The 25,011-nt window shown below is 42.4% G+C and overlaps 1 protein-coding gene across 2 annotated transcripts in view; it reads left to right on the top strand.

Moving 5' to 3' along the window:
* GALK2 (galactokinase 2) overlaps positions 1–25,011 on the top strand; it is a 125,409-nt gene that overhangs the window by 78,133 nt on the left and 22,265 nt on the right. For both annotated transcript variants that reach the window (XM_012929346.2, XM_004578088.4), the window contains 3 exons: positions 1,540–1,638; positions 3,001–3,153; positions 14,214–14,424. In XM_012929346.2, the coding sequence (XP_012784800.1) occupies positions 1,540–1,638; positions 3,001–3,153; positions 14,214–14,424 (463 nt within the window). The remainder of the gene's footprint in view (positions 1–1,539; positions 1,639–3,000; positions 3,154–14,213; positions 14,425–25,011) is intronic.

The following is a 25,011-nucleotide window of genomic DNA, read 5'->3' as shown; positions in this document are numbered from 1 at the left end:
AATAGATGTGATGGACACATGAAACAATTAAAGAACAATAATAAACACCATGATTCAGCTCGTATTAGTCAAATCAAATGGAATCTAGTCTGGGAACATTGACTCTTAAAGATCAGTGGGTAATGAGACAAGTAGATCCACACTTAACTCATGGTTCAATAAATCATAATAGAATTAACAATATGGAGTTTGAAGGAGAAGTGATGTGTCATGCTTGCATTTGAGTAGTGGTGTAGGCTCCGTGGGGAAGTAAGAATTAAGTTGTTGACTATTGGCGATAAAAAACAATGTTGAGTGAGGAGGACAGAAAATCATAGTTGGTAAAATTACTGAGAGGTGGAAGAGCCTGAGGGTGATGAAGAACACATTTGTTCGTTCTTGATGGCTAGAGCTTCAGATTTATGCCAGTAGTGGTGGGACAGCAGTTAGGAGAAAGGAGCAAGAGTTAAGGGAATTAAAGGCCTTTTATAACTGCTGAAGAGTATAAGCATTAAGGTGTCGGATACCAGGCAAGAGATGATTACAGTATGCTAGTGTTTCAGAATGACAACTCTAGGGACTTCTAGTAAAACAAGTGAGAAATAAGGGCCTGAAACAAGTCTTAGAAGAGTGAAGGGATAAATGATAAATAGTGATATGAATAAATAGGTACTAAGTGTAAGTGCTGCTGAGTGTAGAGAAAAGTAGACATCAAAGTGGTAACCTTATTAAGACTCCATGATGAAGATTTGAATGGCCAGCCATTTAGACTTGTCCATAAGCAGAGTATTGAGTGGCAATAGGACTTATATAGGAGATAAGACAGGAAATAATACCAGGTTGTAGGAGCGTGTATGAGGTTAAGAGGCAAATCTACCTGGAAAAAGAGTGAAATGTGATGTAATTACATAGATAAGTTTGTCCCAGGCTTTGGCAAGCTTTGAAATGGCATGTTGGGCTGGTTAGACTTGCTTGGTTATTCAGCAGGAAGCCATTGAAGATTCTCAAACGTGTATTTTGAGATTTTCTGTTTGCATTAGGGCTGTGTTCATTAATTGAGCTTCCTCATCTTTGAGTATTTGGTGAGATGACACTAGATCTGATTTTTATATTTAATGGAAATGTCAGAGGGACGGCATTAGTTTGGGCTAAAAAGGAAAGGTGAATGACCCTACTGTGGCTGTGGGAAGACTATAAGACAGACCATTATTGGAAGCTGAGGTAGAGATGAGGAGAGCTTATAGGAGATATTTTCTAATGCCACTCTGCAGACAGATGGAGTATAAAGAAAGATGTGAGGACCTGCTTGCCCTGTGGAGTCCTTTAGGAATAGCACAAAGAGTGTTCACAGTAAGTACCTATTCCGTACCCACAGCAGATGTTGTTAATCCATCTGGATGCTTTTCCTGTTGGACTCAGTTGTTGCCTACTGCCCGTATTAACAGAGTGCTATCGGCATTGGTCAGAGTAGGTACTGTTTTTGTCATGCTTGAAGGAAGAAACAGGTGAGAAATACATTGTAACTTTACCCACATTACAAATGGATTTTTACTTTTTCAGGTAGAACTTGCAGAAATTTGTGCTAAGAGTGAACGTTATATTGGCACTGAAGGAGGAGGCATGGACCAGTCCATATCATTTCTTGCAGAAGAAGGAACTGTAGGTGGTATTGACACAATTGAAACTATCAGCTTGGAGAAACCCACACAGTGAGGAAGGCCTTGAGAACCCCAGATGTTTGGCTATGGGCCACTTATTTATTTGGCTATCCTATAGGGTGTTACTTCCTGGTTGCCTTGTAACTCAAGGATACCACAAGTGAATTTACTTTGTCTCATGTTGATTGTCTCTACCTTAAGCTTTCAGAATCATACCTCAAATCTGTTCTTCTCATGTGTTTTTCCCTCAGTTTTAAAGATGATATTTTTTCATTTCCCTGGTTTTTGGATCCACCTTTCCATCTCTGTCTTAAATCACTTCTCATCTCACTGTGTTTTCCTAATCTCATGTTGGTTTTAAACCAAAATGCTAGTTCTCTTACTGCATATATTCACAACTGCTGTTTTTATAATTTACTCTTTGGTATCATTTTTCTCTGTCAACATTTTTGGGGCTTTAATGGTGAAAAAAGAATGTTGAAAGCAAGCCAGGAGTGAATTCCCCTGCTGAAGACCACTTCCCCTCGGCCATCAGCTCCCTTAGGTAGAGCAGAGATTTTAGTTACTGTCAATAAACTGTCCATTTCCAAAAACAGAAACAGTGTTTTTGTTAATTCTTAATTTTTTGTTAAATTTCACTAAGTTTGGCTATTTTTCCAGAACAGCTAGATTTCCTAAGTAAAAAACATGAGGTAGAAACAGTTTGATTTAACACTGAGAAGTATCATGGCCATTTTGGATGAGACTCAACAAGCAGGGTGCTGATGTTAATGTGCAGTTTTCAAGTTGTTGGGATTTGCAGAGTGCTTTGCATCTGAATTCTGCTCTACTCTATAATAATCTCTTGCCATCCTTCACTCCTCAGACTCTCAGCTCCAGCCAGATTTCAATACACAAAGCTTAGTTAGCACCATGTTGTGTGTCACCTCTGGTCTCACATAAGCTCTTGCCTCTTCTTCACATTCTGTTTGAAGAAAGACCCCTATGTCTGCCCAATTCCAACTCTTTCTTCCATTAGGACTTGGTTTAAATTTCCCCTTTTGAGAAGAAATTAGACAAGGTTGTATCTGATCATGTATTTGTTTGTACAGTGTCTGATATTTTGGTACTATTGGAAATGTATTTGTCTGTTTAACCATCTATGCCACTAGATTGTAGGCTCTGAGAGGGCAGGGTCATTGTTGTCTATCTTCTTCATTATTGTATCTCCAGTACCTAGTATAATGCAGAGAAGTCAGTAGTATATTTAAATAAGTGAATGTATTTTAAGAAAAAAGATATTGTTGAAATAATAAGTATATATGATTAAACCTTTCTCAATTCTAATAAATTATATCTCCCCTACCACTTTTGTTTCCCACAGGCCAAGTTGATAGAATTTAGTCCCCTGAGAGCAACTGATGTTAAACTCCCAAGTGGAGCAGTGTTTGTGATTGCCAATAGTTGTGTGGAAATGAACAAAGCAGCAACTTCCCATTTCAACATCAGGGTGATGGAGTGTCGACTCGCTGCAAAGGTATGAACATGACAGAGTAATGAAATCTGAAGGAAATTTTTTCTTTTCCCTGTTCGCTTTGTTCCTATTTATCTCTGTCCCTAACATCAGGACAACATTCTGACTGCAGCAACAACTGGCAGTCTGAATCCAAACTCAGGAGATAGATAATCCATTAGATGTGCACTCTGGTATTTGGCTTTTCAGATGCTATATGGATTTCACCATTTAGTCTTGTATGACAACACCTTAAGAACAGCTTATGTACATTCAGCACAGGTCATGGGTTATGTGAATGGGTAGAGAAAGATGGCTCAAAGTGACTGATGAGAATGCTCACCTTGTTTTCTCACCAGAAGTGATGGCAACCTCACTCCTCCTTTTTTTCTCATATGCATCATTTTTCACCAGGCTGTCACTGATAACTCCAAAACTACAGGTTCGAAGCCAACATCCCATGACTAGAAATGAGATTACCTCATGTCTACTAGGGGATCACAAAGCAGAAGGCAACATTGTAGGTTCTCTATTTGATGGCTTAGAAGATGCTTAAATTTATTTAGGAATTACTCACTAAATTACTTATTGAGCAGCATGAGGACATTCCAAAGGTAGTAGGAGTAGAGAGAGTATAAAGTTACGTAGAGTTATCATATAGGAATTTGTTAGTATGTGATTATGTCGTGAGTAATCAGGTCCCCTAAAGCGTAACACAATAATTAAATGTGAAGGGTTCAGGAGGGTAATATATTACAATTAGATTGGAGAGAACAGAGGTTGGGGGGTTAGGTAATGGGTTCTGGGCCTGGAGCTCCCTTGTGCTTTCTTCTACTCCTCCTATGACTTCATCCTTACTGAAGTGATGGATGTCATGTACAAGTCAGGGTCACATTTTCACCAGGCCTTAAACACATTCTGAAATTTACATTCTTCTTAGTAACAATTTAATATCTTCCTTACTCTTGTCAAACTCTTAGCTCTTTACTGTATTAATCCATTTTAGGGACTACCGTAATACCTGAGGTAGGTTTATAAAGAAAACATGTTCATTTTGCTCATGGATCTGGAGAAGGAAGGTTAACAGGCTGTTTGGTGATGGTCTTCTTTCTGATAGAGTTCCAAGGTGGTGCATCACATAAAAAGACAAGGAGCACATGTGTATACTGTGTCTGTATGTTTCTCCTGCTTATACAGTCACTAGGATTCAAACATGGTATTTCTACCATAAGAGCCTTCTCTAAACTCAATTTGCTTTCCAAAGACCTTATCTCTAAACACTAGGGGCTGATTGTTTCCACCCTCTGAATGCCTCATTGGAGTTGAATTCTTCCTTTCCTTTTCCTTCCTTCCTTCCTTCCTTCCTTCCTTCCTTCCTTCCTTCCTTCCTTCCTCCATCCATCCAGGTTTATTTATTTTACTTGAAAATCAGAGTTAGAGAAGAGATTTGAAGCTGTGAGCCTGGATCTTCTTCTAGGTCTCTTATGTGGGTGTAGGGCCTAAGGCTCTGGACCATCCTCTACTGCTTTCCTAGGTCATATTCAAAGAGCTAGACTGGAAGTGGAGCTGGGACTTGAACTGGTGCCAATAAGGAATGCTGATGCTGCAGGCAGAGGACTAACTTGCTACAATACTGCACCAGCCTCTTGGGATTAACTTTCAACACCTAATGTCTTGGGAACACTTCTTAAACCATATCTAAATTACAGTACTGACTCACCTTGGCTAACTTCCAAACATAATTTTATCCCCTATTTCATGTTGGAAATAGGTGTGGTCACACAGGCTTTTGCTTCCTGTCGCTAGGCCTGCACGTCTGTCTGTCTGTCTTGTATTTGCATTTCCTATCAAAGCCATCCCTTCCACATGTGCTAGCAGGGAATTCACTCCATCTTTACTCTGTCTCTTGTCTCTAATTCAAATTCTGTTCATCAGACTTCATATATTTATTATTTTGTATTGAAAATGAAGTGTGTTCTAGATCTCACACCTCTCTTCAACAACCATTTCTATTCTATTTTCTGGTTTTCTTCGCAGTTAAACTCAGAAATCGCCGGATAGATATCATCTTACTCCCTTCTCTCTCTCATTCCTTAGTCTACTAAATCTTCATTTTTGCTTGCTCTACAATGTAAGCAGAATTCTTTCTTGGTTATTGCAAACTTTTTTTTAAATTAGTAAATGCAGTGGACAGTCTTAGTCCTGATTTTGGTAAGGATAATCAATTTCTCTTTGAAATATTCTCTTCCTTTGGTTTCCAGTACAATGCACTTACTGTTTTTCTTTCCTTCTGTTTTGTTGCCTTTTTTGTTCTGTTTTGTTTCAGTTTTAACTTTCGTTTTTTACCCCTCTTCTCAACAGTGACAGGATGGTAGAATTAGATCTTCCGTTAAATATTAGAGCTCTCTTGAAGGCTTTGGCCTTGACCTTCTACTCCTATTGTGATCTTTCCTCTGATGACCTAGTATCTTCTCATAGCTTCAACTTCCATCTCTACTGATGAGCTCCTAAAGAACATCTTTGACTCAGGCTTTCTTGGTTGAGCTTCAAGCTTTTATATATAGCACTTTTTTGAACATCTGTGTTTTGGTCAAAGACCTATCAAGCTGAGTGTGTACACATTGGACCCATTCTTCCTTTCACAAGTCTTTTGTTCTGGTGCCACCATCATTTATTGACTATTGCATTAGCTTTCTCACTGTTCCTTAATCCATATTTGTCTCTCAGTCATTCTTCAAGAAATAGAATGATGTTTTAGAAATTGAAATCTAATCAGACAATTCCCTTCTTAACAGCTTTCACAAGCTTCTCATTTCATTGCAATATACAGTTTTTGTCTTATCTTGACAGCCTTGAGACTTGACATCTGCACACCCATCATCTTCCTCTCCAAAACCCCGTTTGTCCATTGCACTCCAACTAGGAGCATCGCTTTCTTCTCTGGGCCTTTGCCAATGCCCATGACACTCCTCCAACTCCCCTTGAAATCTTAGTTCATATGTCCCAGGGAACATTCCTTGACTTCTGTAATTCCAGACTAGCGTAGATCCTCCTTTATATTATAAAGTACTTGTATTACTCAGTTACGGTAGCTATTATAATTAGTGGATTAGTGTCCATCTCTTCTCTCAGATTCACTTTTGCCTCAAAACGGAGACTGTGTCCTTATTGCTTACTCTTCCATCCCTCAATGTTTGATGTACTGCTTAAGCTAAAGTAGGCATACGATATAAATTTAGTGAATGAACAGATGCCTTCTCCCTCCCTCACATGCTTGGTTCCATGTGTTTTGCTTAGCTTCACATTTTTTAGAAATGCCTGCCGTGTGTCTGGCACTGGCCTAGATCCTTTGGAGATCTGCAAGGATAGTTATCCCTTGTGATTGATTTTGTACATCTCTTCTTGCTCCCACCCTGATGTTGTGAAGTAGAGAGTGTAGAGATATGATGAAATAGAAAAATTAAAGTCTTGTTTGTTTCAGGAAATCTTAGGGCTTACAGATTTTTAAAAGAACATGTTTTAAATGCAGAGTTTACTCACTGATTTCTGCAAATGACATAACAGAAAAAATTTATTATTAAACTCTTCACAGAATCTAATCTGTACATCTATGCAGAAGTCGTACAGAAAACCTCATAAAGGTTCATCCAACTGTTTTGTCCTTCAGGACACACTTCCTCTTTCAGGAAATGGAAAAATTAATGTGTTATTTGTTTGAGGGTTTACTTTTGTTGACTTTTTATCTTGAGGTCAATGAGTAAGTGTTGTCTTCCTAAGAAGACGTTAAACATACACCACATTGTTTCCCAAGTTCTATCACGAAATCAGATGTCTTGCAGCAGATCCATAGGTGAACTCAAGCGAGGATAAGACACAGAAAATGGGTCATGTTGTGCATACTCTGTCCCAGAGAAGCAAGAAGAAAGAGAAGACCACCACTGTGGTGTTGAATTGTTGTAATAAAAGTTTTCAGTGTGCAGAGGGTAGAAGAGTGAGTAACTTTATCAACATGGGGAATATTTTCCAAATCATGTTGTTGCAGATTATTAGAATTCAAAGCTCTGCACGAAAAGGAATTGAAGATAAAGCTGACACAATGAACTGCACCTGGTGGAGCTGCTGAGCTAGGTCTATAGGATGGGATTCTGCATATTTTCCTTTCCCTACCCTGACTCTCCAGTTTTGTTGTTTCACTTTATGTTTTGCAACATGTGAATGAATATAATTCTTGTTTTAAAATTATCTCCTTACAAAGGAATAAAGCTCCCATGTAAAAAGTCTGGACAAACTTTGTGTTTTCAAAACACGCTAAGAACTTGTCTGTGGAGAATGACTCATTCAGGTAGTTTTGAAAGTGGAACTAATTAGATGGAACGCCACCTGACAAAGTTGCAATGAATAATACTTACTTTTTCCTTTCCTCATCTCCTTCCAATATTACTTGTTGAAATCAAGTGACTTTCATATCACTAGGACTGAGAAATATACTAAGAGAATGAAGATTTTTGCTTTAAATCTTTTTCATTGAAAAATTTTTCTGTTCTCAATTGTCCTTTTTGCTCTCGACTAGCTTTCAAAAATTAATTGATTTAGATTCATTAAAAGTCAGAGTCTTGTACAGTATTTGAACTAGAATTGAAAGCATTTCAAGGCAAACTCAATAGAGATTTATAATTATTACTTGCGTAAATGATACTTTTAAGTGAAGCACATTTTTATTTTCTTAAATTAACAAAGCAGCTAAGGATCTTTATTGGGCACATTTTTTTTCATATTTTACACATATTTAGTGGCTTAAATTTTTCTAGAAATATTTAATGCTTATGAAAGAATATCCCCAGTCATATTGAGGGATAAAATGTGTGATGCCAATAGTAAGTATTATGAGAAGTCAGAGAAGAGAAATTAGAGTGTTGCTTCTTGGAATGCCCTGAGCTCCCTGTGGCAACATATGGAGCAATGAAGGAGAGTTTCATGTGGTCCTTGGACACTGAAAGGAAGATTTGCAACAATTCTTCACAGGGCACATCTGGTCAGGACCCATCACTCACACAGTCTTTCAGCTCCCGTCACTGGAACTTATTCTCTGGTGATAGACTGTGAAGAGAGTTGGGATTATATTCGCTGGGTTTGACAGTTTCCTTGAATCTGAGCAGAGGAAAACCAAATTACCAAAATGTAGCCAGTTTCACTCAGCCTTTTGATTCAGTAGAGCATACACTGCCAAGACTGTAGCATGGAGTATTTGGAGAATGGTGGAGCCAGGCCTTTCAGCCAAGGATATACATTCGGGGGAATAGAGGTGAGGTTGTCTGTGGAACCAGTCGTGGCAGGACCTTCTGGGTTGTGTTAATGATCACCTGGGCTTGTCCTGGCTATAGTGGGAAGCTGCTAATGTTAGCAGGGAATTGTGGAAATACTAATTTCGCAGCAGAAACTTTTGTTTTGGATGAAGAGGGCTGGTCTTAGAATATTAGTGAGGTTGACAAGTAAAGGGAGAGCTATGACTGGGCCTGCCTGGTAAAGAGTAAAGCACGAGACTCCAATTGGGTTTCAGTTTTCCTTCGGTCCTACCACATCATTACTTTGAGGAAGTTTTTGTTAGTGGTGTTCCTTCACTCATTAACACTTTAAAAAAACATGTTCATGGCATGCTGTATATTTTTCACTTAGTGCTATTCATCACAGTCAGGTTAAGTTCTTCTTCTACTTGACGCATGTCTCCTGGGATAGGATTGTGAGTTCTATGCATCCAGGAGCCAGATGTGCCTGATTTACTTCTGTCTGTCTGAAACCTGAAAGGTGGTAGGTACACAGCAGATGCTCATTGAGTGCAGATATGCAAGCATGAAGGAAAGCATTGAGTTGGCAAAGATTGTAGTTTTGTGTCAAAATGTTGGAACAGAAATTATAGTGCTCCCACTGATAGATTGGAGAAACAGCAGGTAGGAGAATATCTCATGATGGGCTGTAGCCTTCAGGATTTGTTTTGAGATGTTCATTGGAAGCAAGAGGTACACTTCACTGAGGGAAGGAATGTGATGAGAGGATCAGAAGGCCAGGAATAAGCATGGGAGATGGCATAAATTCAGTAAAGAAAGGAAAAAATGAGTCATGGAAGGAAATGATGTAAGGACAAGAGAAAGAGAGAATGAGGGAGACCAGGAAAAATAAACTCAGTGTTATAGAGACCAATATAACAGAGTACTAAAGAATTCTCAAAGCCACAGTTTCAGTAAAGACTAAAAGTACTGAGAAAAGAAGGATGGCTTAGGTGGTGTTTTGGAGACGGGAGGAACCTTTTGGTTGGCTCTATTCGGTAGTTAGTGTAGTTACTGAGGGCTTTGGTGAGTAGGACCACTGGTTCTAGCTGTTGAATGGTGAAGTCATGGAGAAATCAAGGGCTGTCACTTTTTGAATAGGACTTTTGGGATGGGATGCATCTGCTTATGTTGAAAGATATATGAAGAGGTGACAGGTGAGAAAGGACCGACTAGAGAGGCAGGAGGATGTTAGCAGGGAAGAAAATTTGATCCTCTGAGGCCTCTTCTGAGCCTGCAGTGTGCTAGTAAATTTTATTATGATCTTTAGTCTTCCCAAGACCTTGTGAGGTAGTTGTTAAATTGTAGAGCCCAAATTTAGCTCCAGCAGAAAAAGGGTCAATAGGATGCCTGCAGGCAGAAGACCTTGTGAGATAAGGAGTGGCAGAAGACCTTGCAAGATAGAGAGCTAGGAGCTGTTGGGTGCTTTCCAAGAACTAGGAACAGTAAGCTTCAGTTTCCCAAGTTTCTATTTTACAAAAGAAAGATAAGTTTCCATTTCTCAGACATTGAGTCATTCTTGAAGACTGCTTTGAGCAAGGGCAGCTCCTGTACCAATCATAGCCTTGTGTGACTTAAAGGTGCCAATGGGATCCCTGTAACTATGCATCTGCTTCTGTAACCCCGCTTCCTGCTTCCCATATCCTATAAAAAGACCCAGCTTGTGCGGCTCGGCGCGACTCCTGACTAGATCAAGTGGGAGCGCCCACGAGCCCGTGTGAAATAAACCTTGCCTCATGCGTGATTGCATCTCTTGGTCTCCTGTCTCGTGTCTGCCGGAGGGCTCCGTTCATCGTGGGGCGAGTGGTCCCTGGCCCCTGCCCACTCGGGTTTAACAAAATGCCCCATTTTACTTCCTGGGGCCTTCAAGAGAGGTGTGTTGCGATGGTTATGAGTGGAGGAGTCCAGGTGTGTCCCAGCCTGTGTTCTTTGTGTTGTACTCCTTGGCTGTTGGGCAAGCGTGGAATCTAGAGCACAATGTGCAGTGTTGCCTTACTTGGAAGCTGAGCTGTGGGTGCAGGCAGAATTGTGTCAGGCCCACTCTACACAGCTTTATTCTGGCCTGCAACTAACATGGGTAAGATGTAAGGGAGATGAATAGGACTGGAGAAGATCATGTGATGAGTGTGGTTATGGCTAGGAGTGAAACATGGGCATGGAAATCACCAACCACTGGGCAGTACTAGAGAGGGGCTCCACATAGTTATACAAGAGGGGTGAGAGGGAAGTAAATCAAGAAAAAAAAGAGATATCCACAATAAAAGCCACTAGGTATGATTTCATGTCTGTATAGTTGTACTTATGTATGTGTGCGAAAAGAAGGGCATGCTAAAATGGGTATCACGACAGCCAGCTCATTTGATTACAAATGATTCATTTGTTTTGATTTTCTTTGGAGGGGGTTGTTTCTTAGACCTTTCTACAGTAAGCATATAAGTACTTTATATATACACACACATATATATCCACACATACAGCTGCTTCTGTTGTGTGGAAAGGAACTTTTAAAATGAATTGTTATTTTTAGAGGGGACTCAGAGAAGGGATTAAAACATTTTCTCTTTATGGAGCTAGTGAGACAACTCAGTGCTTTTCCCACCAAGGTCTCAGTCCTATCAAATGCAAGAAGATCAAACAGCCTCTTAAGTTAGGGTCCTTCTTTTCTAACTCTCCCTACCATACCCTGTTGCTGGAAGTCTCCATCAGTCTTGGACCTAGGACTTTTTCTGGCCACGGGTGAGGGTATTTTAGTCTCCATCTCGCAGTACCTGGAGGTGTTAAGGTGTCAAGACCGTGGGGGAAGCCTCAGCTAGTCAGGAATGGGACTCAGTGGCTAAAGGCCCCAGTTTTGTTTGTTTTTCCCAGAGAACGCAGCAGGCCCTGCCTCACCTGACTGCTTCAGTGTCCCATGTACTAACATCTGTCCCTTCTCACTCTGTTCCTACCCTGGTGCTTCTTGGGACCACTCTGCCTCTAAATTTTGACCTCTGCCTTCTTGTCACAGGGTTTGCTTCTGAGAGATACCGGTTGGTAGCTGGGCCCTAGCACCAGCAGTGTTCCATGCCATGACTGGACAAAGCACTTGTCTGCTTTCTTGTCCGCAGAACAAAGACCAGAGCTCAGGAACCTCCCAGAAGTAATATCTGAATGAATGCTTAATGTTTGCTATGGTGAATGTTGACAAAGAACTGCTTTCTCTTGTTTCCCCACTCTGCTACCGAGTGAGGGACTTGTGACAAAATGACCCATAGCCTTGACTCATAGCCCGGCTTTGCAGATGTGAAGTCGGCCCGTCAGCAGGGCCATAAGTGCCAAATTCCCTCATGCAGCTCTGGACTTGAGCAACAGTGATCTTACCCACCCACTTCCCTCATCTGCAAGTCATCTTTCTGTTTCCTGAGCCAAATTTCAAAAGGCTTAAGTGGCTTTCCTCTTTTACTCCCTCAATGTAGTGCAATTCAACGGCTCATGGGCTGTGCAGCTGTCCTTGAGGGCATGTGGTAGATCTCATCCTTAATTGAAATACACACCAAATTGGCTGTGTGGACCCTCCAGCTGAAGGCTAAGTGGACAATTGGGCTAATAGCAAAGCAGGATGCTGCTGGATTGAATGAGGACTTCTGTATGTTAGTGCCTCTGTCTGCAGAAGACAAGCGCATAGGGAGGCTCCCTTTGAAAACTGAACCTTGTGGGCTGCAGGCATCTTTTACAGACTTTCTCCCCATGCTTCACTGGCCCAATTTTCTTGAACCAAGGACCTGGGGCAATGCAACTGATTCAAGTGAGGATGGGGATGGGAACTTGGAAATCATTCTTGACTGAAAGGTTCATAGAAAGAACCCACTGTCATAATGTTTTCCCTTACTTTCTTCTGATACATACTATCTCACAGTGTTGTTTTACTTGCTACTTTTATAACAAGTAAAAGAGGAGCTGATGCTGTGGTATAGTAGGCTAATCATCTGTCTGGTAGTGCCAGCATCACATTTGGGTGCCTGTTCAAGTCCCAGCTGCTCAATTTCTCTTCCAGCTCCCTGCTTATGACCTGAGAAAGCAGTGGAGGACGGCCCAAGTCCTTGGGCCCCTGCACCTGTGTATGAGATGGAGAAGAACCTCCTGGCCCCCAGCTTTGGATCAGCTTAGCTCTGGCCATTAAGGAAATGAGCCAGTGGATGGAATACCTCTCTGTCTGTAAAATCTGCCCTTCAAAATACATAAATCGTAAAGAAATAAATATAAACCTCATTTTGATCCATACAACACTGTTATTTTCATTAACTCTCATTGTTTGTCCCAGTTACATTCTGCTTATATGTTTCCAGAATATATCATTATAGGAAATCATTGACTTCAGCTTATTTTTAAAAATATGAATATGTATTTTATGCTTGATCTTTTATATAAGCCTCTTAGGCTTTCTCAGGTTGTTTTTGGAATACTTTGAAATATGGAACACAAATGAATGAATTCTCTAAATGAATGAGTGAGTGAGTCCATGGTGCTATCAACCAAAAGCTGCTAATAGCACTAAGTGTGCTAAGCAAACAAAGGCAGAAGAAAGGTCTTCTTAGCGCATGTTCTTGCTGTAAAAGTGGTACCATGTTCTGTGAAATAATTGAACGGGGAAATATAATTCTATTGTTTCTTTTCCAAGTTCTGTTTTAAAATCATTAATTCTTTTCAAATGTTGTGAGCCATAGCTTTAAAAAAAAGATGATTAATGAATTTAAGAACTCCTGTTATTAACATTCTTCAGAAGTGAGTGGCGCTAACCAAAGCACAATAGTTTTTTAGTAAACCCAACTTCCTGTCAAAAAGAAAGAAAAATCAAATCATCAGCATAATAGAAAAGTAAATCAGATGCACATTTTCTTGAAGACTAGTTTCTCCTTTTCCTGCTTCTTTTTGTTGTTTGAACTGTCTGCACCTGCTGTATTTATACCTCAGCAATAAGTTTTATGGGCCTCAGGGTGACAGAAGTCTTCATGATGTTGATTATCACCTGCTAAGAATGGCAATTGTTTAGGAAGAATGAAAGATTTATCTTCTAGACTGGGGTTACCAGGAGTGGACCTGGCTCCAAAGACTTGGTTTGTACTTAACCTTCTCCATCCAATGGAAGGTGCTTCAGGGTATGATTGGAAGCTGTGTGCTTTTTTCCTGAGGGTGGAGAAATAGACAGCTCTACTACTACCAGCCACCTAATGAAGTGGTTTTTTTTTTATAAGGTCACCAATAAGGTTTTCATTTAAAATCTAGGACTTCACTCCAAACGCCCAGATGCTTAAATTCATTAGCCATTTTCAAAGAGGCATGTAGTAAACAGGAAGTGCTCTAATGAAATCGGGCATACAGTGTCCATCTCAGGACCCAGGTCACAGGAGATTTGGATAGTTTTTTTCTAGACTTTTTGGGAAGGGATATAATAGGGCTGAACTGAATAAGGATTAAAAGAATGAAATTATTCAAAGAAATAGCCTCAGGCAAAGTGGTCACAGGCCAAAAAAAGAAATCAGTGGAAGATTAGTCGTGTGTGTATGTGTGTGTGTGTTTTAGGACAAATACAAGTCTGAGCATCACACAGCATGTTTAATTTCAAACATCTGAACCCAGTATGCATTTCCAAACATTGGTCAAAATTTGGATAGGTTGAGTGGAAAAAAACTACCCAGCTTAAAGTTGAATCTGGCTAATTAAAATAGCACATATCGAATTCTGAAATGAAAAATGAAAACTGACCATTATCTTGGTTTCAACTTGCAGCTCCTGGCTAAGCACAAAGGCTTGCAGTGGAATAAAATTCTGCGCCTGGAAGAGGTACAGACCCAACTAAGGATGAGTCTGGAAGAGATGCTGTCAGTCACAGAGGATGCCCTTCATTCTGATCCCTATAGTCCTGAGGAAATCTGCATGTGTCTGGGAATTAGCTTGGAGGAACTCAGAACCCAGATCCTGAGTCCAAACACTCGAGATGGTGAGTTTGTTAGAGGAATATCACGGCATGAGTTGCCCCCATTTACAGCTGGAAGGTTTTCCAACTTTCTAGTGGATTCTACTGATTGTAAGGCATACTTGAGGAAACTTAGAGAATGCATATACATTGGCAAGCTGAACTATGTAGATCCTTATTAGCTTTATACATTCATTCATTTATTATAAACATTTCCTGATGTACTATATGCCAGGTACTCTGGCTATGCAAGGTGAATAAAACACATGATTCTTGACCTCAAGAGGTTCGTAATTGTTTTATCTATTTATTTGTTAGGTAAATAAGGAAAGGATTGGGGGAAGATGGAGAAAGGGAGAAAAAGAGAGAAAGAATTCCCATTTGATGGTTCATTTCCCAAATTCTTGAAATGGCATTGTGTAGGCCACACACAGGATGGAGAGAGCTTCTAGGAGAATAGCCTTTCCCTCTGACTTTAGACATTGTCTAATTTCTTTAATTCAGAAAATATGTGTTGTTTTCTCTGGACTGAGTATTGTGCTAGATATTGACATACAAAGAAAAACACATGGTTTTTACCTTATAGTGACTTAGTGTCTGACTAACAGTAAATAATGCCTTCTGTAACATAGGTATTTATCAAAAGTCTCAAAAATATGGATTATAGAGTAGATGAATGTCTGAAGCAAGGTGGCTCCAATTTCAGCTGGATCCTTAGTTTGGAAGGCTGTTTGCCAAAGCATAACCCATGAGGGAAAGCTGAAGCTGTTTTCAGAGCCTGGAGAGATATGCACAGATATCAGGCTTGGGAGACAAGTCAGAAACACACACTGGAGGAAGAGCTGAGGTATCTGGGAACAGTAGATGAGGGAAAATGTAGAGAATGGGCCAGGTAATATGGTTGCTAGTTTACAAAAGGGAAAATTTCTTGGAAACATTTTTTGATGAATGTCCAAGCTGTGCTCAGAGTTTGTATGGCTTGACAGCTTAACTGAACTGTGTTGGGTTGGACACAAGTTTCCTTTGCTTACAGCCCTGTGCATAGGGAGGCCAGTTCCTGATTGGTTTGGATACTGTGATCTCTAACGTTATGAATGATAATAATTGGCTTTTGATAAAGTGCTAGGCCCTGGCATAGATTGTTATTTAGGATCACAGGCATAACTTGTTTACTTTTTGGTTTACATATTACACTGTTCACATATATCATCCAACTTGGGTCTACAAACAACCCTGGGGCACATGTTTATCCTCAGTTCAGATGAGAAAACTGAGGTGAGGGAGTTACAAGATTGTTGAGATTGCAGGTCATAGATATTACAGCCAGACTCTAGATCTTAGTCTTCTGATTTACTTAACCAAATATTCCTTCTTCTTGAATTTTCCTAAAAAGTTTATTACTTATTTTTTGTTTATTTGAAAGGTAGAGATATGGGAGGGAAGAAGGGAGACGGAGAGAAGGAGAAAGAGGGAAGGAGGGAAGGAAGGAGAGAGAGAGAGATTGTCCATCTATTGATTCATTCCCCAAATGTCCACCTCAGTAGACATCCATAGACGTAGACACTTGGCTGCAAAGTTTGGCCAGAAGAGTGGTCCAATCTGTTCTGCTTCTTGTCTTCTGATGAGGCATTTGATGTCCTCTGCTTGCCTACACAACTTGGCTGTCATGTACCCTGTGAACATTCTGGTATGCTATCCTTTGCACAGGCATCAGCACTCGAGGAGGCCTGGCCCAAAACATGCACTCCAAGGTTGGACTGCATATACTGTGATTTTCCCTATGGTTTGGATTTGAAACCAATTTGGTTTGTTGCCTATACCAGCCAGTGCATAACAGTGGATGTAGCTGCCTGGTCAGTTCTGCTACCAGCCCAATCTCTCATGCAAACTGATGGTGCTGCTGCCCAGCCCAACCCTTCATAGGTCCAAGCTTCACACACAACAGTGGGTGCCATGGTTTAGTCAGGACAGCCTCAAATAACCCCCACCAGACCTGCCTCCAGCCCTGATTTTTGTGTATGCTGGTATCTGTATTCCATCTGGCTCTTGTGCACACCCATGAGTGCTATAGCTTAGCTCAGCCTGATCCGATCTCCAGACCCAGCCCACATGTATGCTGATGGGTGCTGCCACCTGACCAGCCTGGCCCACACCCAGCCCTAGTTCTTGTGCTCACCAATGAGAGTTGCCACCTAGCAGCATAGTGCCCACAGTTTGCCTGCCAGGCATGTTCCAAGTCCCAGATTTTGTGCCTGCCAACAGGTACTGCAGTCCATCCTGATATGACTTGCACCCATTGCTGGCTCTTGCCAGCTTGTACTGAGGTTAGCTTGGCTAAGCCTCACCACTTCTGGCTTACTCTCATGCAAGGGTACAGCAGTCTAGTCCAACCTAACCTGCCTCCAGCCCAGCCCACATGCTGGCTGATAGATGCTGCAGCCCTGCCCAGACCATCCTGCTCCCAGTCCTAGATCTCATGGTCACCAGTGGAAACAGTAGCCCAGCAGGGGAGTAATTGAGGTTCCCCTATTAGGTTCGCTTTCAGTTCAGTCTTATGTGTGCCAGTTTGTGCTGCAGCTCAGTCTGAGATGGCCTGTCCTGTCTTGGCATTTGCCAGCAGGTGCTGCAGCTCAGCTCAGCCTGGCCCACCCCCAGTTCCAGCTCTCGCTAGTGAGTACAACAACCTATCCCATCCTGGTCCACTCCAGCACCAGCATTCATGTGAACTGGCAGGTGTTGTAGTCCAAACTGGTATAGAAGCACACATGCCAGTGTGCACTGTGGGACTGGCTCAGCCTATCCCAACCCACATATATGCATTGGATGGTGCCGCCCAGCCTGACCTGGCCTGCCCCAAGTCCTGGCTCTTGCATTCACCACCAGGAGCTGCAGCCTAGAGGGGAGTTCTCCATGTTTCCCTACCAGGCCCATTCCCAGCCCCAGATCTTAGAAGTGCAGGCAGGTGCTGAAGCATGGTCTGACATGACCAGCCCCTAGTCCTGGCACTCACTGGTGGGCATTATAGCCTAGCTCAACTGGTCTGCATCAATTCTGACTCTCAGCAGTGTGTACTACAGCTTAGACCAGACTGGCCTATCCCCAGACCTGACTCTTACTGTGACACAGTGGGTACTGTGACCTAGCCCAGCCTGCCCAACCCATCATGGCTCTTGCAAGCATCAGTGGGTGTTGTAGTCTTGCACAGCCAACTCTGCCCACAGCCTCAGCTCTTGTATTCACTAGTGGGAACTGCAGCCTAGCAGAGGAGTCCCCAGAGTTCCCCTATTAGGGCTCTTCTCAGCCTCGGATCTTGTGTGTACTGGTGAATACTTTGACTCAGGCTGGTACAGCCTGCTTGCAGTCTCAGCTCTCACTGGTGGCTGTTGTAGCCTAGCCCAGCCCTGCTTGTCCACAAATCTGGCTCACAATGATGCTAATGAATACTGTGTCTTTGTCAGGCTTGGCCTGTCTCCAACCCCAGCTCTTTTGCTTCTCAGTAGGAGTTGTGGCCTAGCAGGGGAGTTCCCCAAGTTCTCCTACTAGGACTGCTCTCAGCCCTGGATCTCATGTGTGCTGGTGGGTGCTGCAGCCCTGCATGGCATGTTCTGCCCTCAATTCCAGCCTTTACATGTGCCGGCAGGTGTTGCAGTCTGGCCCAGCTGGGCCTCCTGCCAACCCCACTCCCACAAATGTCAGATGAGTTCCTCTCACGTGAATTCTGTGGTCCAGCCTAGCTCTGCCCATCACCAAGCCCAGCTCTCAGGTAACCAGCAGGTGCTGCAGTCTCACAGAGGTGAATCTACAAGTCCCCTACAGAATCTGCCCCCAGATCTGATTCTCTGACTTTTCAGTGGGTGCTGGGCCAGCCTGATGTGTCCCACCTCCTGTTCTAACTAGTCATGCAGCCTAGTTCAGGCGTGCATGTGCCTGAGCCCCAGCTTTGTGTGTGCTAGTAGATGGCAGGTGATGCTACATAGCCCAGCCCAGCCCAGCCCAGGTCTCCCACATGGTCAGATGTGTTGGCCTAACTAGATATGACCTCCAGTTTACCCTTTCTAAATCACCCAGTCTCAGCTCCCTCATCTAGCTAAGAGTGCAGCGGCCTAGTCTATGCAAGCCGCCAGAAGTCATTCCTCCCATGTCAAATAGGCCCTTAACTACTCCCACTCCAACATGTCCCCAGAACCCCTTCCCCAGGCAGTCTGCAGCCCCTGTCTGATGGCTGGGGTACTATCTTCCAGCCTGGTGTTCCCTGCCTTACCTACATATCTTTAAAAAATAATAATAAAATAGGCAACTGTTTGGCATACTTGTATAGTTAACACAAATTTGGCATGAACTAGCTCCAGAATGCCCATCAGCTGCTTTTCTGCCAATAGTGTAACACTTGCTTGGGTACAATGCAACCTAGGCTGTTGCCTGCAACTGGAATTAAATTTATTTTAAATCTTGCATATTTATAAGTTGACTTTGGAATTCCTGTACCAATTAAGGGGGGATACTGTCTCATTTTTACTTTACTTGGCTCTAGTTACATAAGCTCGTTTGCAAGAAGTTTGTCTTTTTGTCTTGAGACTAAAGAGAGTTGATGAAATGGGCTGCTTTGAGGACAGTTTGTTTTGGGCTGGTTGTTCCTTGGCATTTGGGCCTTAGAAGAGGGATTGCCACATGGCATCCAGAAGCTCAAGTTGGCTACGCAGTGCATGAGTGTCTGCAGTGAAGGATTGCTGTGAGGACTGATAGAGGATGTTCATGTTTTACCCGAAACATGATTTTCCTGCCAGTGCTGTGTCACAACAGATTAAACCACTGCCTGCATGGCTGATACCTGATATCTGAATCCCAGCTGCTCTGTTTCTGTCCCAGCCTCTTGCTAGTGAGGCTGGGAAGGTAGCAGAAGACATCCCAAGGGCCCCTGAAACCCACTCGGGAGACGTGAACGTATCTCTGGCCTACTGACTTTGGACTGGCCCAGCTCTGGCTTTTGTGGCCATTTGGAGAGTAAACCAGCAGGTGACAGATTTCTGTCTTTCTCACCCTCTCAGCCACTCTGCTCTTTCAAAACATACATACATAATTAAAAAAATACGGTGCTCATAGACAATCTCAGTTAAGTGAAGAGTAGTTTGATCTAATGGAAAATTATATAGGTACTCTACAGCGTACAAGGAGTTTGTTTTTTAGTACTTTACATTTCTAGTCAAGTTTTTTTAGATATCAAATAAACTGATTTAGAAACAAGCTATCAGGCCTGGAGTGGTAGCCTAGCGGTTAAAGTCCTCGCCCTGCATGTGCCAGGATCCCACACCAATTTGTGTCCCAGCAGCCTTGCTTCCTGTCCAGCTCCCTGCTTGTGACTTGGGAAAGGAGTGGAGAATGGCCCAAAGCCTTGGGACCCTGCACCTGTGTGGGAGACTGGGAAGAGGCTCCTGGCTCCTGGCTTTGGGTCGGCTAAGCTCCGGCCAGTGCAGCCACTTGAGAGTGAATCATCGGATGGAAGATCTTCCTTTCTTTGTCTCTCCTCCTCTCTGTATATCTGACTTTCCAATAAAATAAAATCTTAAAAAAATAAGATACCAACTTCTAAGTTCTATGGGCTTGGATTAGGTATTGAACTGCTGTATATCCCAAATTGAAATGTCTGGATCCTGACTCTACCTGCCTACCTACTCAATGCCTGGGAGGTGGCCATGATGGCTAAAGTAGTAGTTGTATCCTTATGACCCACGTGGGAGATCTGGATAGAACTCCTGATTCCCACTTTGTCTTGGAGCAGACCCAGCCACTGTTGGTATATGGGGAAGAGAACCAGTAGATGGTTCTCTCTGTCTCTACTAAAAATAAAAAAGAACCCATTTATGATCCTAAGAGAGTCATTTGTTCTTGTTGGACTTTTTGAGGAAAAAAGTCCCATTGAAAACTAGATGAAACTCCGAAGGCTGTTTTTAAAATCAATCAATTAGGGCCTGGCAGCATGGCCTAGCGGCTAAAGTCCTCACCTTGAACACCCCAGGATCCCATGTGGGCGCTGGTTCTAATCATGGCAGCTCCACTTCCCATCCAGCTCCCTGCTTGTGGCCTGGGAAGGCAGTCGAGGACGGCCCAAAGCCTTGGGACCCACGTGAGAGACCCTCCAGGTTCCCGGCTTTGGATCGACCGGTGCTGCGCAGCACCGGCTGTTGCACTCACTTGGGGAGTGAATTAATGGATGGAAGATCTTCCTCTGTGTCTCTCCTCCTCTCTGTATATCTGACTTTGTAATAAAATAAATAAATCTTTTAAAAAAATCAATTACTTTTTCATGATACAGTTCATTAGGCTCAGAAATTTCCCCTTCTACCCCTTTCATCATTCTTGGCATATTTCTTTGCCCACCCTCACACCCCCACCAAACTGTGTTGGTTTCTTGATCCTGTGAACTGGGTTGGCATCCCAGATGACCCTAGGCTCCTCTGTTCTGACCTCCCTCCTTTCCGGGTCCCATAGGCCTCCATGGCTGTGATCCTGTAGGTCCTGGATGCCTTAGCACAAAATGTTTCTTTGGTTTAGACTTGTTGGCTGTACCATTTATGGATGCCTCACAAGAAGGGGCGGGGGAGGGGAAACAGGAAAGGGACATTTATAATAGCTGAACTCATTAATATGTGTTTTCTAGTCTGAGGCTGTGTGACGTGGTTTTCCTTTGCTGTAACTGATTGCAGAAATGTGTCTATCTAGTCTGCTGCTTTAGAAACATCTTCTACAGGAAGACATCGTCTATAGTCACCAGCTAATGGAGAGGACAGCATCTTGCCATTATATTATCCTTCCGTGATATTTTGGATATTTTTCATAGTTTTGAGTTTCCATTTAAGTAAATTTTTAAAAAATATTTTTTAGTACAAAACTGTTTTTCTTATACTTCTTTTGGTTTGTCATGAATTAGTATATTCAAATTGATTGTGCTTCAGTGACAAGCCATTCTAAAATCTCAGTAACTTACCGCAGACAAGCACAGATATTTTTGCTCTGCATCTCTTTTGAAAGGTAGCAAAGGATCTGCTCATGTGAGACATTCTGGGGCCAAGGCTTAGGACAGGCAATTCCACCTCAGTGCCTTTGTCCACAGTCGCTGCGACAGGAGGAAGGGAGCATTGCTAATGCTCACTGGCTCTTAAGGACTTCCAGAGACTGACCCCTTACGCCATTTCTCCCTTGACTGGCCAGAGCAAGTAACACGGCTGTGATGAACTTCAAAGGGGATGGGAAAGAGCAGTATGAACTTGTGTGAGGAGAACTAGAATATTTGGAAACAGCCCTAATGATAACCACATTTCTCTGTGCTGTGAAGCTATGACTCTCATTTCGTCAAATATTGGTGATATCAATAACAACCAATTTACTTGCTCATATAAACATATAAAGTTGGCTTTTCTTTTCAGACATCTGGGATAATGACAAACTTCAAGTTATTTTCTCTTAAGAATCAGACAGCTATGCTTTTCTGTTGCACATTTGTCTCATACTGGCATTTGTCTGCACTTGGTCTGGCCAAAGCTTCCTTTGTCGTGGTGGCTTGTCACTTTCTTCCCTGGTTTGTAGTGTTCACACAGTCTTTTTTTGTAGAGCCTGTCATTTTCATATCCTAGGGTGTGGTCAGGGAAGACAGCTTCCCTTTGAAGGTTGTTCACTTCCTAATGCTGTCTTTCTCTTTCACAGTGTGAGTATTCCATCCTTTGGACCAGAATGTTTTGAATTTTATATTCTTTTTATGTTTTTTTCTTTCATTTCCCACTGTGCCACAATGGCAGTGCCAGCCTTGCATTTTGGAAATTGGAATGAACACATGAGATATCTTGTGGATGGTACTAAAGTCTATATATGAAATTCATTAATGTTTCATGCATACCTTATATACATGGCCCAAAGATTAGATTGTTTTTTTAAAATAACTTTATCGTTTCTCAGCCTTTTGGCTAAGATCAAGTATAGTAAAAATAACTTGAAGATAAGTATTGCTAAAGTGATTTTACACAGTAGTTGAAGTTTGTGTATATTGAACCATCAGAAATCAAAATTACCATCATCTTGGCCACCCAGGTGGACAGTCTGGTATCAGCTTTATCTGACTGAGTTTATATGCTAGTGATCCATTTTCTTATACCTAGTCTCAGCTTGGTGTTAAACAATGAGGATTATGACACAACGTTAACATGGTGTAAAGTCCATGTGTGCAGAGCAAGTGAGCAGCGGGGACTGTCAAAGGACCACCAGTGGGCTCCTAGTCATTACAGCACCATGTTTTGCTAAAAGGTTACCAGATGCTGAACTTTGTTACTATCTTTTTTCTTTCTTTTTTAGTGAGAAGAATATCAGAAATAGTTAAGAGACGAGGAGGCAGGCAAAATGGTGTTTTGTTATGGAATTTTAAGAGAAAGCCTGAGAAACATTATTGCTTGTATTGTCTTTAGAAAAGATTGGAGTGTGAGAGACCACAAAGATGCATGCCCCCAGTTATTGGAACCTCTCTATTATTGTGAAAACAGGGCTTCTGATAGAATGGTAAAAAGCCTCAGTCTGTCTACCTAGGAAAACAGGATAATTTTGCTTTATATGAGAACTTATAAAAAGCTCCCAGAGGAAGGAATATTAAATTCTACTTTATTGTGGTGGGCATTGTGCTTCAGCGGTCAGGCTGCCGGTTGATAGGCTTGCATTGCATATTGCAGGGATGGGCTTGAATCCCACTTGTTCTTTCATCTAATTTTCTGCTAATGTGCACCCTGAGAGGCAGTTGGGCAGGGCTTCCATTGTTGAGCCCCTGACACCTGTGTGAAGGACCTGGATGGAGGTCCCGAATCCTTGCCTTGGTCTGGCCCTGCCTAGTTTGCAGACATTTGGGGAATGTACCAGCAGATGAAAAATATCTTTTCTGTCTCTGTTCTTTTGTCTTTAAAACAAATAACAAAGCAGTCCCGCTCATTAACACAAGAAATGGCAAGATGCATGCTTCATTTCTGTATGTTCACCTTAGAAGGGAAAGGGAACAGAGAGAAGGAAGATCAAAAGGGAATCAGTCATCTGGACAAAGAAAGTGGGGAGGAAAGGGGTGTGAGCTGTGGAAGAGCACATAGGCCCAACACAGGGAAGCCACAAACGCACGCATGCTCGCGTGCATCTACTTTCCACCCTGGCCCCCAGAGAGCTGCATTGATGTGTTCATGATCATAGAAGGCTGTGACCTGGCATCCTCACTTATCCTCTCAGGATATCTCCAGTTAGATTGTAAACACTTTAAAGATAGGGATGTCCAGAAGGCGTCTGTGAAAATGAAACATTTTTATCTTCCCCAGTTAGGTACTGCAGTTCAGAAAATTTGGAAAGTTTGCAGGTGTATGTCATTCAGGAACTTCCATGAGGACTTTCTGAGGAGGATCTCAGCTAACACACATCCAAGCTCCTTCCTGACTGGTCACTTTGTGCCGGTACCCAGGATAACTCTGCTCTGCTCCAGGGAATGCTTTTCAAAAGTAAACCTGGGGTATGGAAGCTGCATGGCACACAACCTACCTGCACACTGGCTTCAGCTGCTCCTATAATCTGTTCAACTAAGAATTTTGATCATGTTGGTAATAAATGAGTTATTTAAATAGAATTTTATACCTTAGCAAGTATTCCATTAAGAGTTGACTCTTCCAGCCCTGTGATAGAAAATGTGCAGCAGCCATCAGTGAGGACAGAAAAATCCTTGTCCTCATTTAATTTAGTGGTATGTGAGATAAGAAGACCAAATTATTGACACAGGTGTTCTAATTTATAACACTTATGGCTCAGATAAGCCCCAAGTTTGCCTTTTTTCCCATCCCTTTTGATTCTCTTGCTTTCCCAGTGTAATCTAGTGAAGAGTAAGCACTGAGACAGGGACACATTCCCTTTCGTGGAATGACCCCAGGACAGGCCTGACCATTGTTGCCACAGCCTCCGTCAGTTCTGCATTGACAGATTCCTTTCCAACTCCCTAGGCTCCTTTTCAGAGGACTTGACCTTGTCTCCTCCTTTCACTTTCTCAAGAACAAGGCTGTGGGGGAAGATGGAAAGTCAGTAGGACAGTTCCACCCCCCAATGAAGTAGGAAATACAATAATGTGGCTCATCAAGAGAGCAGCCTCAGATTCTTCCTGTGGTCATGGGGTGGGAGGAAATGGTATTGATTGGGAATTTGCTATGTTCCAGACCTTCTGTTGGGTTCTAAGTGGGCAATGAAGGTGGGGATGGCACAGTTCTACTCCTGTCATAGCCAGAAAGGCAAAGGAGCCCACAGTAGTCAGGGAGTGTTAGGGAGGGTGTGCATTCCTCTGACTACCTGTTGAAAGAGGTGGCATCCAGCTTGATACTGAAAGAGATGCAGGGATCACAGAGTCAGTGAGGGTAGGACACCAGCACTGGGTCTTCTCTCTGGGATCCCCTGTTCTCCCAGGGGATAGGCAGCAATGGAACAGAGTGTCTTAAGTTGGCAGGTAGTAGTTGTAGAACAACCACATCATCAGAGGTCAGAAAGGGTTGGAAAGGATTGAGAGTATTCAAGGAGCTCTTGATCTGTCTCAGGTCTTGATGAATTGGAATGCAGGGTTCT

This window comes from Ochotona princeps, chromosome 6 (genome assembly GCF_030435755.1).
Source record: "Ochotona princeps isolate mOchPri1 chromosome 6, mOchPri1.hap1, whole genome shotgun sequence".
In the NCBI taxonomy this organism is placed as follows: Eukaryota; Metazoa; Chordata; class Mammalia; order Lagomorpha; family Ochotonidae; genus Ochotona; species Ochotona princeps.
The sequence above is the reverse complement of the archived record's forward strand: the minus strand, read 5'-3'. Positions and strand labels throughout refer to the sequence as shown.